The following is a 14,042-nucleotide window of genomic DNA, read 5'->3' as shown; positions in this document are numbered from 1 at the left end:
ATCTTTAGCATTAACTGTGATATTTAGCTTTTGAATTTGATGTAGGATTTTCTGTTAGAGCATTGTGGCTTTGACTGTGTTTTTAGAACCTTATCAGGAAGTGTTCCATGAACTGTTTTGATTTTTGTAAAATATCTTTAGGCCTTCCTGTAAGCAGTGCTGCGTGAACGGAGCTTTTCATTTACGTACAACTATGGTTGACACGAGGCTTAGCCATGTAGGTATCCTAAGCATTGAGTCCAAAAGAGCTAATGACTTGAACATGGATGATTTTATTAAAGTGTTTGCCTGCCAACACAAGAACAGGTATATTCATCTGTTTTGAATGTTACATCAGTCCCACCATCCTTTGTTATTCCACCGTGATTCTAGTTCTACTCAGTCTAATTCATGTATTTGTTTTTGCCAAAGACTTTTAAGGCACACTGTGTAATATTTTTAAATTATTTTATTGCCAGCAACGTAAAGTGTGTATTTGAATGAGGAGTTCGTCTGTTTAAATTTAAATAAAGGTTTATGAATGTTATACTTTTACTGTATTAAAGAGGAAAGTTGACATACTGTATAAGTATTTTGCGCCAATTATTGTTGCAAGTTGTTTGACTTATCGTAATACCGCAATACTTTGCAATATTGTTTAATGTCAGCAATTGTCTTGCAAGAAGATTCACCCCATACTTGGTGGTGGTAACCGTGGTAAACTGCTCTAGCAGTTACAGCTGGACACACCACTGATCACCGCCATTATATGGTGTAGATAATGTCACAATAAACCTCTTAAGATCCAACCAAAACATCTGTTCTTACTCACTGGCATTATCTTATAGCCAGAGATTGACATAACCTTGTTTTACAATGAACAAAGTGGTGTTTTTTTTAAATAATTAATTTTTAAAATCAGATTAAACACACTTCTGAATTTCAATTAATTGTGATTAATCAGAGTAAATTATATGTTTACATAGTTTGAATTAACTTTGAAAAATACCTCAATAGTTTGACAAAAATGTAATTTTACTCTCAAAAAAACATACAGGAACATTGTTTTAAATGTTTTACTTAAATTGTTTTTAATTAATTTTTTAATGAGTGTAACTGCCATATTTTTCAGACAATAAGGCGCACTGAAAATCCTTTCATTTTCTCAAAAATCAACAGTGCGCTTAATGACCTCTAAGTAATGTTATTTGTTACATGGTGTAATAATTCATGTGACCAGTAGATGGCAGTCATACATAAGAGATACCTGTGGACTGCAGGTTGATGCCGCCTGTTTAATAAATGTCACTAGCAACCCAAACCCATAACTTTGATGTTTCATTGAGAATATAGAACATTACAGAGCACTCAAAAATCTGTCAAAATGTTTTAGTACTCTAGTTCAGTACTTTATTCTGTACCATTTTCAAGAAGTGGTCACAATAGACCAAGATGTTTTAAGGATCACTAACAATAATTTTATTGAGCAAAATTGATTACTGTCGGCAGGCACGTGCACCCATAGGGCCCTATGGGTGCTTGAGCCCCTGCCCTTTTTTGCCTCGTCTTAAAATGTGCCCTCTGCCTGTGTGTGTGGTTTTTTTTGTTTTTTTTAAACAACATTAATAAATTCCTGTCAGGGATGTAAAAAAAAACAAACAAAAAAACAGCGGTACAAAAACTCCACGTTTTCTTGTAATACCGGGTTGTTTGAGCCTGCCGCTTCCGCCAGAGAGAGAGAGAGAGGGCGAGTGAGTGAGTAAGTGAGAGGAGAGAGAGCCAACTGTGCCCCTGAGGAGACGTGATAGTGGAGCAACTTGAACCTGTGAGTTATTGTCTAGTCGCCGTCCACTTATTCAGCATCTAATATGGGTAATATTTTTAAAAAAAGCTGTATTATTCTATTATTCAATGTGTCAGCTTCTCTTTTTGCCGGACGTCGGAGCACGGCGCATCAATTGAGCACGGCATATCAATTCCGCACAGAGCAGAGCGGATCGTGCGGGACAGGAAGTAGTGTACAAAATACAAAATAAAACACCGGGTTAATTTTCCAAATAAAATGCACTGTGTTTACGGCGGATCACATGAGAAAGTGAGAAATACCATAAGATACAACTTGATGGTGTTTTCATCAAATTAAGGGAAGAAGGACAGATTTTCACATTGAAGTTTTTTCCATTTGGGTATTTATTTGTGTATTTTTTTTCAAAGTTCATGTTGCACTGTTCAATGTTCAATATTAAAGTGCTTATCTTTAACAATAAATAGCCTAATAATAAACCAGTGTTTTGTTGCTTTTCATGTCTTCCAAGCCTATGATAATGTGAATTAACTCATTATGACAATAATTTGTTGACACAAAATAAATGGCAATCACTTTTACCTACAAAGGACACACAGATAAGTAGTTAGCTTCCTATTAGCAAATTTAATTTTACATTAATTTCCATATTGTGCAAAGAACCAAAAAAAAATGTCCTGCCTTTTTCTGACTTTGAGCCCCTGCCCCTCTATAATCATGTGCATGTCCCTGACTGTCGGCCATAACCACACTAAACTATTATCCAGCAAAACGGGTACCCTTCTGCTGTAATCATACCAAAACAGACAACCTACATGTCGTATTGACAGCAACCGCTCACTCTCTTTCATTTACGTCAAAAGGCACACACACTTGGCTCTGCCATGATGCATTCACACCACAAAATTAGTCGGAAAACTCCAACTTCTTCCCATGGTTCTTCTTCATCGAAATTAGCTGAGCGCGAGCAAACTCCAGCAGGTTTGGAATACCCCCCAAACAGTACAATTCCGACATCAGAAAAGAGTTGCTTTACTAATTATGAGAATCTGACGAAGGTCAGTTACATTATCATGACGTGTTAAATGTGGTCTTGGAAAATGTTTTTATTAGTGCATGTTCTTCTACATAGCCTAAATACAAAAAAGTTAATTGTTCAAAGATTTGTTGTTATTTGTTTTCATAACAATATAACATAAAATACACTATAATAGCCAAGAACAACAAAATAAAACAGACTATTTAGAACTGTGCACAGTTTACACTGACTTTTGAATGCTATAAAAAAAATTGTTTTTTTTAAATGTTTTGTCTGGGAAAACAAAGCTGTTCACTATGATATTAAGATGCCCATTTAGATTTTATCTGAGAATAGGTTGGTTCTACATCAAATTTTCCATGAAACATAGCATTTAATGTTTACAATATATATTATGGTACAACTAACCTCCAGAATCTGCAGTGGCTGTTTTATCTGAGTTTGACCAAACAGCAAATGCTCACTCCCAGCAGTCCAAAGATGCCTTTGATAGTGAAAGAATCTCGGTAATATCTTCGACCCAACTCTTTCATTTTAGTCACAAATTAAGAGTGTTACTAAAACAGCCTTCTTTCATCTCCGTAATATCGCTAAAATGTGTTCCATTTTGTCCACTAGCGACACTGAGATAATTATTCATGCGTTCGTTTCGTCTCGTCTCGATTACTGTAACGTAATATTTTCGGGTCTCCCTATGTCTACCATTAAAAGATTACAGTTGGTACAAAATGCGGCTGCTAGACTTTTGACAAGAACAAGAAAGTTTGATCATATTACGCCTATACTGGCTCACCTGCACTGGCTTCCTGTGCACTTGAGATGCAAATGTAAGGTTTTACTACTTACTGTACGTATAAAATACTTAACGGTCTAGCTCCATCCTATCTTGCTGATTGTATTGTACCATATGTACTGGACAGAAATCTGTGTTCAAAGAACTCCGGCTTATTAGTGATTCCCGGAGCCCCAAAAAAGTCTGTGGGCTATAGAGGGTTTTCTATTCGGGCTCCAGTATTCTGGAATGACCTACCGGTAACAGTTAGAGATGCAACCTCAGTAGAAGCATTTAAGTCCCATCTTAAAACTCATTTGTATACTCTAGCCTTTAAAAAGACCCCCCGCCCCTTTTAGACCAGTTAATCTGCCATCTCTTTTCCTCTCTGCTCTGAGGTTATGAGGTGACCACAGATGAGGCTTACAATTGAGGCTATAAAGTGTGTTCTACCCGCTTACTCGATTCTTCGAACAAACTAATCGATAGATTAATCGGAGTATCCTCACTCATCTTTGCACTGATGTTTGCATCAATCACTGACCGTGTAGCAACTGTACCGCATTTCAGGTAACCATCCATCGTTAAGGTGAAAAAGCATGTGCGATCAAAATTAATCTGCGTTTAAACATTATTAAAAAGCAATAATTTGCTGTGATTAATTGCATGCCTTTACTTTGACAATCAATCAAATCAATCAACGTTGGCATTCAGCTGTCAACCAAAACAACCATGTTGCTCGGGACAACCTTGGAGAGCGCCTGTATGTGACCTAATGAATACATAAATGACTCTGTCCACACACAAAGGGTCTGGTTGATAATGATCTTGTTCTGCAGACCACACTGATGACAAAGTCTTTGGCCGAGATAAAATTAGCCAATATTCCAGACATTATTAGTGTGGTCAAAGGTACTGTCATGATTTGACATGTTAATGGGTCGGAGGACTTACTAGATAGTAAATTACAGGGAAAACTCTAAAGCTAACAATATGCAGTTCGACCAAGTTAAGGGTAGAATTTTCATCAAACCTATAAAGATAGAGGAGGATCACTATTGTATGAGAACGACTTAGCACCCAAAGAATAAGATGACTGCAATCCTGTGCAAATATTGTCCTGTTCCCACTCCACTGTTACTTTCTTTTTGTTTTATTCAGTGATGGGCAAGCTACTTGGAAAATGTAGAAAGCTAAGCTATAAGTTACTCTCAAATGTAGCTAAGTTACAGGGTAGGCTACCCCCGGAGAATTATAGCAAGCTACACTACAAGCTATACGGCAAAAGTAGCTTGCTAGAGCAAAGCTACATTTAACTGCATTTATATCTAAGGGCCCACATGTATAATATCACTGTTAATGTAACTGAGCGTGTACAAATGGACCCAATAAGGGTCCATTACTATTAACTATCTGTCATTTAGCTGAGGACATCCTACAACTACCTCTATTTATTTTGGTTTGCTTTTTCTTTGGCCCACCCCTATAATGTTATCCATTTTCTCTGCCTTAAGCAAAAAAAGAGCATCTATCTATATCTTGACAAAAGAAAAAATGACTTGTGTGTTGTTTGGGAACAGTTGGTAATGGTTATGTGCACTTTTCATGAACTCAACTCACCTTAATGTGTGTTCCTAAATTTGTGTTCCACGTTTTACAAACATTTGTAGATGAAGAGAGCAGTAATGATTTTGGTTTACAGAGTAAACAACTAAAAACTGAGGTTTTGGGCATTGTTTTCTCTAAACACATACATTTTTCTAAATATGGCCAAGGACACGCATTATTGTTGGTTTCCTGCACGTCATCTTCATCAATAAAGGAAACATCTAATCTGTGGGAGAGAATCCCTCATTTGTGTCATTCTCAAGTATGTTTTTTTTTATTCGACAGCTTGAAGCGTCCTTCTGTTTCCGACGCCCTCGTCGTCATGTGCCATGATTGCATGTCTGTTATGATTTTGCTTACTAGTTTCGATGACCCGCCTTATCTTGACTCTGATTGGCCAGTCTGTAATGTGGATGTTGTCATTCCCCTAGGGCATTGTATTTTCTCCATATTTTTTTGACCTGGATTCGCAGTCCATTTTACTTCTTTGTAGCTTGTAGCTTTGATGTAAGCGACCTAGCTACAGCATAAATGGGTCGAAAAGTAGCTAAGACAGGAAAAGTTACTCGTTAAAAAAGTGGGAAATGTAGTTAAGCTATGTAGCTTAGCTACATGTAGCTTGTTACTGCCCATCATTGGTTTTACCGTACAATGTTATTACTTTTTACAACCAAAATATTACGTAGAATTTGCCTGCACAATTAATACAACTTCAATAAAGGCAATGTTTGTGTCTGGAACAAAGTCATAGACTCAACACATGAAAGCACAAATTTGATTGAATCAGTTTTGGATGTTCCACTTGATTTATCTATGTTCTGAGTGTAACAGCGAGTGTGGCTGTGTGGAAATTTGATGTGTAAAACCCCTCTTGTCGACACATTAAGAGCAGAGCTGGACAAAGAGTTGACAGCTCATTGGCTAGTGCTACCATTATTAACTCTTAATCAATTAGACCAGACAGAAAGTACTAAGGTAAAAGTTAACTGAGCTAAAAAGAGTTAAAATTGATAGTTCAACAGTAATGTTGACTTAACACTCAACATGCAGCCTATTGACAATCAAAGCATAGAACACAGTATGTATGTTGTATAATAATTTTAATGCATTATTATTATTTTGTTGCAAATGGCGGTTGGATATCAATAACTAATTCCAACGTTAGTTATTGATATATATATGTTGTACGTTTGTATTCAGAAAACATTGATATAACTGTGCTACAAATTGAAAACAGGAAGTGAACATATATGTGTAAGAAAGTGCTATGAAGTGGAAAAGGGGTAAGATTAAGTCAGCTGTGCTTCTTCCTCATCCTTTTCAAACATGAGAAATGGAAAACTTGTGCAATATCATGTTGAAACTGCATTCATGTTCGAAATAAACTTAAACCAACCAACCAAGGTAAAAGGGAATTTACGGAACATAGTATAATATCTGTCATTTGCGATGGGGCCACACATCAACATTAAATAATATTAAAGGTTGGGGACCTCTGCTTTAATGTATGAACTCGAGCTATAGCATTTAACTGATTCTGAAGATAATAAATGAGAGGAAATGATCGAATATCCCATAAAACTATTGAGATCATAAAAAATGTTAAAAACAAATAACCATGGCATTGTATCCACATAGCTTCTTACCTGCCATGTCAGTAGCAAAAGGTCGATCCGGTCTCCAGCCGGTGTACCAGCCCACAACTTTGCCCCCTGACACTAGTGGGCGCTCATATGCTCTGCCACCAACAAACCCCACCGGCCACACAGACACGCCTCGAGTGTTTCGCATCTAGAAAGAAAAATAATGCAAAGAATGGGATATGTTTAACTATTGTGTATCTTTTATTAGAACAGATTAGAGAGGTTTTATTGGCAATGCACAGTACAACAGGATGACACCACTAACTAATAACTTGACATGCCCAATACCGTACTTACATACAGCATGCTTACTTTCCTTTTCATGCCGCAGCATCATGCTGACTACAGGTAATTCAGGCAGACTTTATGATGTAGCGCTTGTGCAAGTGTCCCTAAAGTTGTGACCAGCGTAGGGAACCTATATGAGAGCTGCATTCTGTTTGCTTCTGCCAGCTTGAACAAAGCTCAGGCTTATCTAACACACACACACACACACACACACACACACACACACACACACACACACACACACACACACACACACACACGCGCACACGCACACGCACACAAAAAGCATGAAGCCCATCCTACTGTGATTATGTGTATGTGTGTCTTATTCTATTTTCCAATCCTGGCCACCCACCGCTACTCTCTAACACAAATAGCCTCCAGCCAGGCGCACATGACAAAACAGAACAGCAAAACCCATCAGTCAGTAGCGTTGCATTGTTGCATCCAAATATCACACAGAGTTCTATATTCGCTCTCACTCAGTGAATATGTAGAAGGAACTTACGCTTCGGTTTCCTGCAGTACGACCACTGTGTATCCAACTCAGTCCTTTCAGGATTTGAAAGTATTTGTTTGTGATTGTTGGGGCCTTAATTGCCTGATTTCACAGTAGCTATTTCAAAAAGTTTTGCAAAACTTTTAACATTTATTTTTGTGATTTATTTTTTGGATAACATTGCTTCAGCTTGTAATTTTAAGGATTTGGTATCAATGTTTTAAGTGCACTTTGTAACAGTGACTCAAGAACAAACAATTTTATAGCTTTTAATCAGTTTTTGGTTGACATTTTATAACGTAACCATACCAATTATAGGCTGGCCATGTCTTTGTAAATGAGGTCGAGTAAGCACATTAAATATTTATCTCCCCTACTGCACCTTGCACTTCTCCCGAACACCAGTGTCCTACCAAGGCACCTCATCCCCCAAGTCCCAAAGATGACAACTGCTTTGAAGCTCTTCCTCTCTTCTCACTTAAACTAAAATGTCCTTAACTGGTTTCCATGTAGCTGATGCCTGGTCTTCTCTCTCAGGTCATTCTCCAAAGACTTTACAATCAGAGAAGACTCAGAAACAGAAGAAGAAAGCGAGGCGTGCACTCGGTCCCAGATCATCTTGAAGCAAAGGTCTTTTTGGCTTAATGGTGAAGTTCTGCTTTGACTGCTGATGAGCCTCTGCTTTGAGTACAGAACCTCCAAGCACAGAATAGATTGACCTTTGATTACATTTCCAGTGGGATTCAGCAGTGTCCAAAATACAGATGGGTACCAGATTCGGTACCGTTGTATGTACCGACCAAAGCCTGTTGGTACTACTGGGCATTGATCCACGTATAATAATGTTGTATGGTTGAGAACTGGCAACGGCTCAAGCACTTGGCCAGGAAACAAGCAATCAAACACTCAGAGAAGAGTCAGTCGGACTGCCTCTAAGTCATGTTTAAATTTTCAGTGCCAACAAAGCAAGAAGAAGGCGCTAAAAAATACAGTAAGGTTCTTGAACACCTTTGTTGTGGCTCCAAATAGTTTAACTAGCTTGTGTACTGTAGTCACTACACTCCTCCACAAGGGGCGGCATAGCGTAGTGGGTTGCAGGTTCGCTCCCCGCCTCTTACCATCCAAATCGCTGCCGTTGTGTCCTTGGGCATGACACTTCACCTTTGCCCCCAGTGCCGCTCACACTGGTGAATGAATGATGAATGATGGGTGGTGGTCGGAGGGGCCGTAGGCGCAAACTGGCAGCCACGCTTCCGTCAATCTACCCCAGGGCAGCTGTGGCAACGAAAGTAGCTTACCACCACCAGGTGTGAATGAATGATGGGTTCTCACTTCTCTGCGCTTTGAAAGCACAATATAAATCTAATCCATTATTATTATTATTATTATTATAAGACAGTATCATGAGTCTTTCAAAGTTATGCCCTTCAATTCCAGGGCCAGTGTTTTCTGGTGAGAAACCATGACACTTAACTTGTCAGGATTTAGCTTGTTAGCTTTCTTTGCTACTAATAAACAATACTAACTGGAGAGGTATTGAGTTCGATTGGAACTGGTGCTGTGTTAAAATACTTTTTTTGCAAGCAAATAAGGCATTCTTGCAAAGGTGGGCAGTGTGCTTCATGGCATCAACATAGGACAAGTACTGAAAGCCAACCAATTACAGCCTTGTTTACGCAATGTTAGACTTTTTTTTAGGCGTACGTCACACTACACGACATGTTTTGGAGGGGCAAGACACAATTTGCCTTAAAGGTGAATTGCACTTTTGGATGATAGGGGATGCAATACATTTTCATAACATGGTCACTACTGCATAGTTTCTCTTATTATATTCTTATTTTTACTGTTATATTTTTATTCTTATTGATGCTTTTTATTTTTATTGTTTTTGTAATATTTTCTATTTTATTTCCATTTATACCCCCACTATTTACTTTATACTTTTTAAATTTGATCTCAATTCTGTACACTGTTGCTGGAATTGTAATTTTCCTGAGGGAACTCTCCTGAAAGAATCAATAAAGTACTATCTATCTATCTGTCTATCTATCTATCTATCTATCTATCTATCTATCTATCTATCTATCTATCTATCTATCTATCTATCTATCTATCTATCTATCTATCTATCTATCTATCTATCTATCTATCTATCTATCTATCTATCTATCTATCTATCTATCTGTCTATCTATCTATCTATCTATCTATCTATCTGTCTATCTATCTATCTATCTATCTATCTATCTATCTATCTATAAAAAGGAGAAACATGGAAGAAAAGGAGATGTGTGACAACCAGTGTTAGGCATAATGCCCTGCCATAACAACGGTGTTACTAACACACACATACAACTACGGGGAATTATTAACAACAATTCAATGATCATGCAATACCACAATACTCTGTTTGTGGAGGAGAGATACAGCCACCAAAGCACATTCAATCCCTTTATTGACTATAATTAATTGATTTGTCAAAGTAATTTGCCTAACACTGGTAACAACACAACAGATCATAAAACTAAAATCTAGCTGAGTTGGATCTTGACTAATTGTCAGGTGGCGACAGGTGTGGGTATTTACCTAGGGAAACTGTAGGGAAAAACTAGAAAAGAAACCAGTAACAAAATAACATGCAAAATACGGGGGGAGGGACAGGAACGTAATGTGACAATACGTTAAAGGAAACTTTATGTAGCAATATTGTAATCAAATACGTTTTGTCAACTTCAAGTGGGTTTTAATTTGGTGGAGACAGGCCCAAATGGCTCTTTTGATGCAAAATGTTGCTGACCCCTGCGCTAATTTACATTGACTATGCTTTAAACATGCTACCGATGAGCATTAGCGATTTTACATAGCAATTTCAACACCCCCAAACTTGCTAATGAAAACTACAACTAAGATGCAAGATACAATCAAACAGCTGCTGTGTAATAAGTACAATACTTACAGTTTAAACACTTTGTTGGACTCTACAAAAGACAAGGCTGACAGTTTCAACTTGATGGCAAAGACTACTTCCAGGCTAAAGCAACATAATGTCATCTAATATCTTGGAGTTGCAACAGCATGCAATATTTACTATATAATACAGCATGGTCACTTCTTTGTTGAATTCAATAGAGGTGGTATGATAACAATAACAATCATGATTTGGGTTTTTTATAGCACTATTTGTAGAGACACTCTATATTTCCAAAGCTGACAAAGACATACCACCTCAGCTACACAAAGTGGAAATTCAATAGTGTAGTATCTGAACCGAGCAGTACCATTTTCTTAGACTCTTTAGTTGTGAAAGGAGCCCTCAGCAGAGACAGAAGTGTCAGACCACACTGCACATGTTTTATGTATCCCCACTGTCCCATAAAGGTGACATTACTTGGCAAAACGGGTGTCAAGGGTAGCTGTGAGCTGACAGTACTTCAACAGATGGTGTATTATTGTTGTATGTGGAAAATACATTTTGTGCCAACATCTGCAGATATTGCTGCTGCCACAGGAACATCTTACACAACAAACCTAAAATTAAGCTTTTTTCTTCGTTTTCAATTATGAATGAAGGTTACCTGAGCATACACATTATGATGTTATAGAGTCTGGTTGTTTAACGGAAAATATATCAAAAGATAATAATGAGACTATGCTTTTGAAAAAAATATTATTAATTTTAGCATGCTTCCCTCATTAACTCCTTATGTTAACCTTGATACGAGCAATATCACAACACAGCAATGTGAAATTTGTGTTCTTTAGGTTATTGTATTGTATCGTGTGCAGTCAAATTAATATTTTTTTAATGAGATTATCACAATCACAATTTTGATTAATCATGGTTAATTGTAGTAAAGTACTTGCTTGCAATGAATGAACTTAATAATATTTTGACACAAATGCAATTTTATTGTCAGAATGAATATGACATTCTGACAATAAAATTGCATTTGTGTCAAAATATTTAAAACTTTTAAAACACATTTTCCAATAAAAATGTGTTTTAAATGTTTTACTGAATGCACATCATTTTTTAAACACGCTAAAGTCCTGTCATGTATTTGGAGTGACATTTGCCAGCGAGCACACCAGTCAGTCTCCTCACTCATCTTTGCACGAAGATATGCATTGACCTGATCACTGACTATATAACAATCTTTCAGGTAACTAACTATCCGTGGTTAAAGCAGCACTAAATAAAACATTTTAACCTTCATAAAATGTTTTCAAAACTTTTGGGATGATACATGGACTTACAACTAGTTGAATGACACCTCTGTCATAGCCTGAGGGGGTCTGTATCGCTTATACCTGCACTTAGCAACTTTGAGGAGGTTGGCAGGAACTCTGCCACACAGAAAACTACAAATGTGCAGACTTGCTTTACGGCATACGTCACTCCCCCTTTCCCCATTCGTTACAAAGACGAAAGTCGGTGTGAACGCTTACGTGCAAATACTGCTATCATGGCAGAAGCTGCAAAACAACCAAAGAAAGGAAAAGTTTTGTCTAAGGAGATGAAAATCAAATAAAAAGGAAGCGGCTTGTATAAAAAGACAGTCGAGAATCAACATTGGCTCGGCTTTCATTCGATGGTGTGAGCTCAAAGACGGGAGATTTCAGACCGATGCTGCCTTGGCGCTGTTCCTGCTATGCTAGTAAGTGCCTTTCGATGCTAAAATCAAAATGCTAATGCTAATGTTAGCTATTGGAAATTTGCGTGGTAGCCAATAAATAGCTACCACTGGCGGTAGCAAAATCAACCAAAATGGAAAGTTCTTAAGTGGGGCAGACCCTGTCTGTAATTAGCAACTTTCCTTTTTAAACCTTCGTGTGGATCATGATTAATTCTTCATCAAAACGGGAAGATATGAACATCCTATCAGTCATCATAACAGTGAGAGCAGACATTGTTCAGTAAGCTATCGTTGTATTATGTTTGTAGTTTGTATTTCTTGTTAAAAGAGCCATCTGTAATAATCTGGCCAGAAACGGTACTGCAATCATTCTGTAGTCCCCTCCTCCTCTCTCTAACTGAGGTTGCCAGATACGCAGCCGAATCCAGCTCGATGGACTGGGCTACTCCAAGGAACTTAAACTTCTACTGCCTCTTACTAGGGGTTGAGGTGCTGGGACCATAATAGCTGAATAGACAAGCATTTTGTCAATAACAAATCTCTAATCAACCCATTTTATACAGAAATTAGGCTATTTTCAGGAAGAAGTACGTCATGCCTGCGTACAATATCACAACAAATGGCAATCATATGGTTATTGTCATACTATCAGAAAACAAAGACTAAAACCAACTACAACCAACGCTAGCAATAGTTATATTGGTGAAAATAAGTAGAGCATGCTTAGCAGCCTAATGTATGCCTAAAGAGGGGCTATTTTACCAAGGTATGCCTATAGGCTATTGTTTCAAACGTTTCAGATTGTCATGTAATTTGGTACATGTAGTCCACAATATGCAAACACAAATGAGGAATTATTTTATCATGTGATTTGTCTGTCTCCATACGTTTCACATTGCCATGATGTCAGCCGTGCTAATGTTGGAACCCATTTCTTCAGCGTATCAGCATATTGAGAACGAAATAGGCACTGAAACTACCCATATCCACATAGGTTTTATTTGTCATAAATATATTAGGGAACGTGAGGGCGTGGTGACATGGAGCAGGTCAGAAAGATATGACGGGGAAGCTTATGGATGACGGGTAAGGTTATGGATTGTTTTGAAATTGAGGATAATTATTTTACGTTGGATACAGTGTTTGATGATTATCCGGGCAGCAGAGTTCTGAAGAAGCTGAAGTCTGTAAAGTGACTTGTGACCAAACAGGAGAGAGTTACAGTAGTAGCGAGAGGTGACAAGGCTATGGACCAGTATGGCAGCAGTATGTGAGGTAAAGGATGGGCGAAGGCGATTAATATTGCGTAAATAAAAGTAAGCAGACCGGGTAATGCTGTTTGTGTTGGCTTGAAAAGAGAGTGTGCTGTTGAGGATGACACCCAGACTCTTAACTTGGGAGGAGGGTGAGACGGAGGAATTGCCGAGAGTAACGGACAAGCTGTTGTTTTTGGCTAGAATGGATTTTGTACCTACGAGTAAGATTTCGGTTATATTCTACACTAAGCCGAAGGTTATCCAGGCTATACCCCACCTAACCTTATCCTTGTCCACACATACACAATGCCACCGTTTAAGAACCCCTCCCCCAACCGTCCGCCGGCGCAACACGACCTAGTATGCATGCGCGAGAAAAAAAATGTCACCTCTGACCTGGAAGTGTATTCTTACCCTGTATTTAACATCTGGACAAGAAAAAGTGAATCCATTGCATAATTTAATGGAGCCAAATTGATTGCTACCAAGAAGAAATTTTAAGCTTAGTTGTAGGT

General features: G+C 38.0%; 1 protein-coding gene across 2 annotated transcripts in view; it reads right to left on the bottom strand.

Annotated features, from left to right (window-relative positions):
* Positions 1 to 7,129, bottom strand: part of LOC133656923 (galactosylgalactosylxylosylprotein 3-beta-glucuronosyltransferase 2-like) — an 87,445-nt gene extending 80,316 nt beyond the window's left edge. Inside the window, exon 1 of one of the 2 annotated variants that reach the window (XM_062057784.1) lies at positions 6,849 to 7,129. In XM_062057784.1, coding sequence (XP_061913768.1) covers positions 6,849 to 6,993 — 145 coding nt within the window. In that variant the 5' untranslated portion in view covers positions 6,994 to 7,129. The remainder of the gene's footprint in view (positions 1 to 6,848) is intronic. The other variant, XM_062057783.1, reaches the window with a different exon arrangement.
* Between the last annotated feature and the right edge of the window lie 6,913 nt (positions 7,130 to 14,042).

Source organism: Entelurus aequoreus, linkage group LG09, assembly GCF_033978785.1.
Source record: "Entelurus aequoreus isolate RoL-2023_Sb linkage group LG09, RoL_Eaeq_v1.1, whole genome shotgun sequence".
Lineage (NCBI taxonomy): Eukaryota > Metazoa > Chordata > Actinopteri > Syngnathiformes > Syngnathidae > Entelurus > Entelurus aequoreus.
This window is presented reverse-complemented; position numbering and strand designations above follow the sequence as displayed.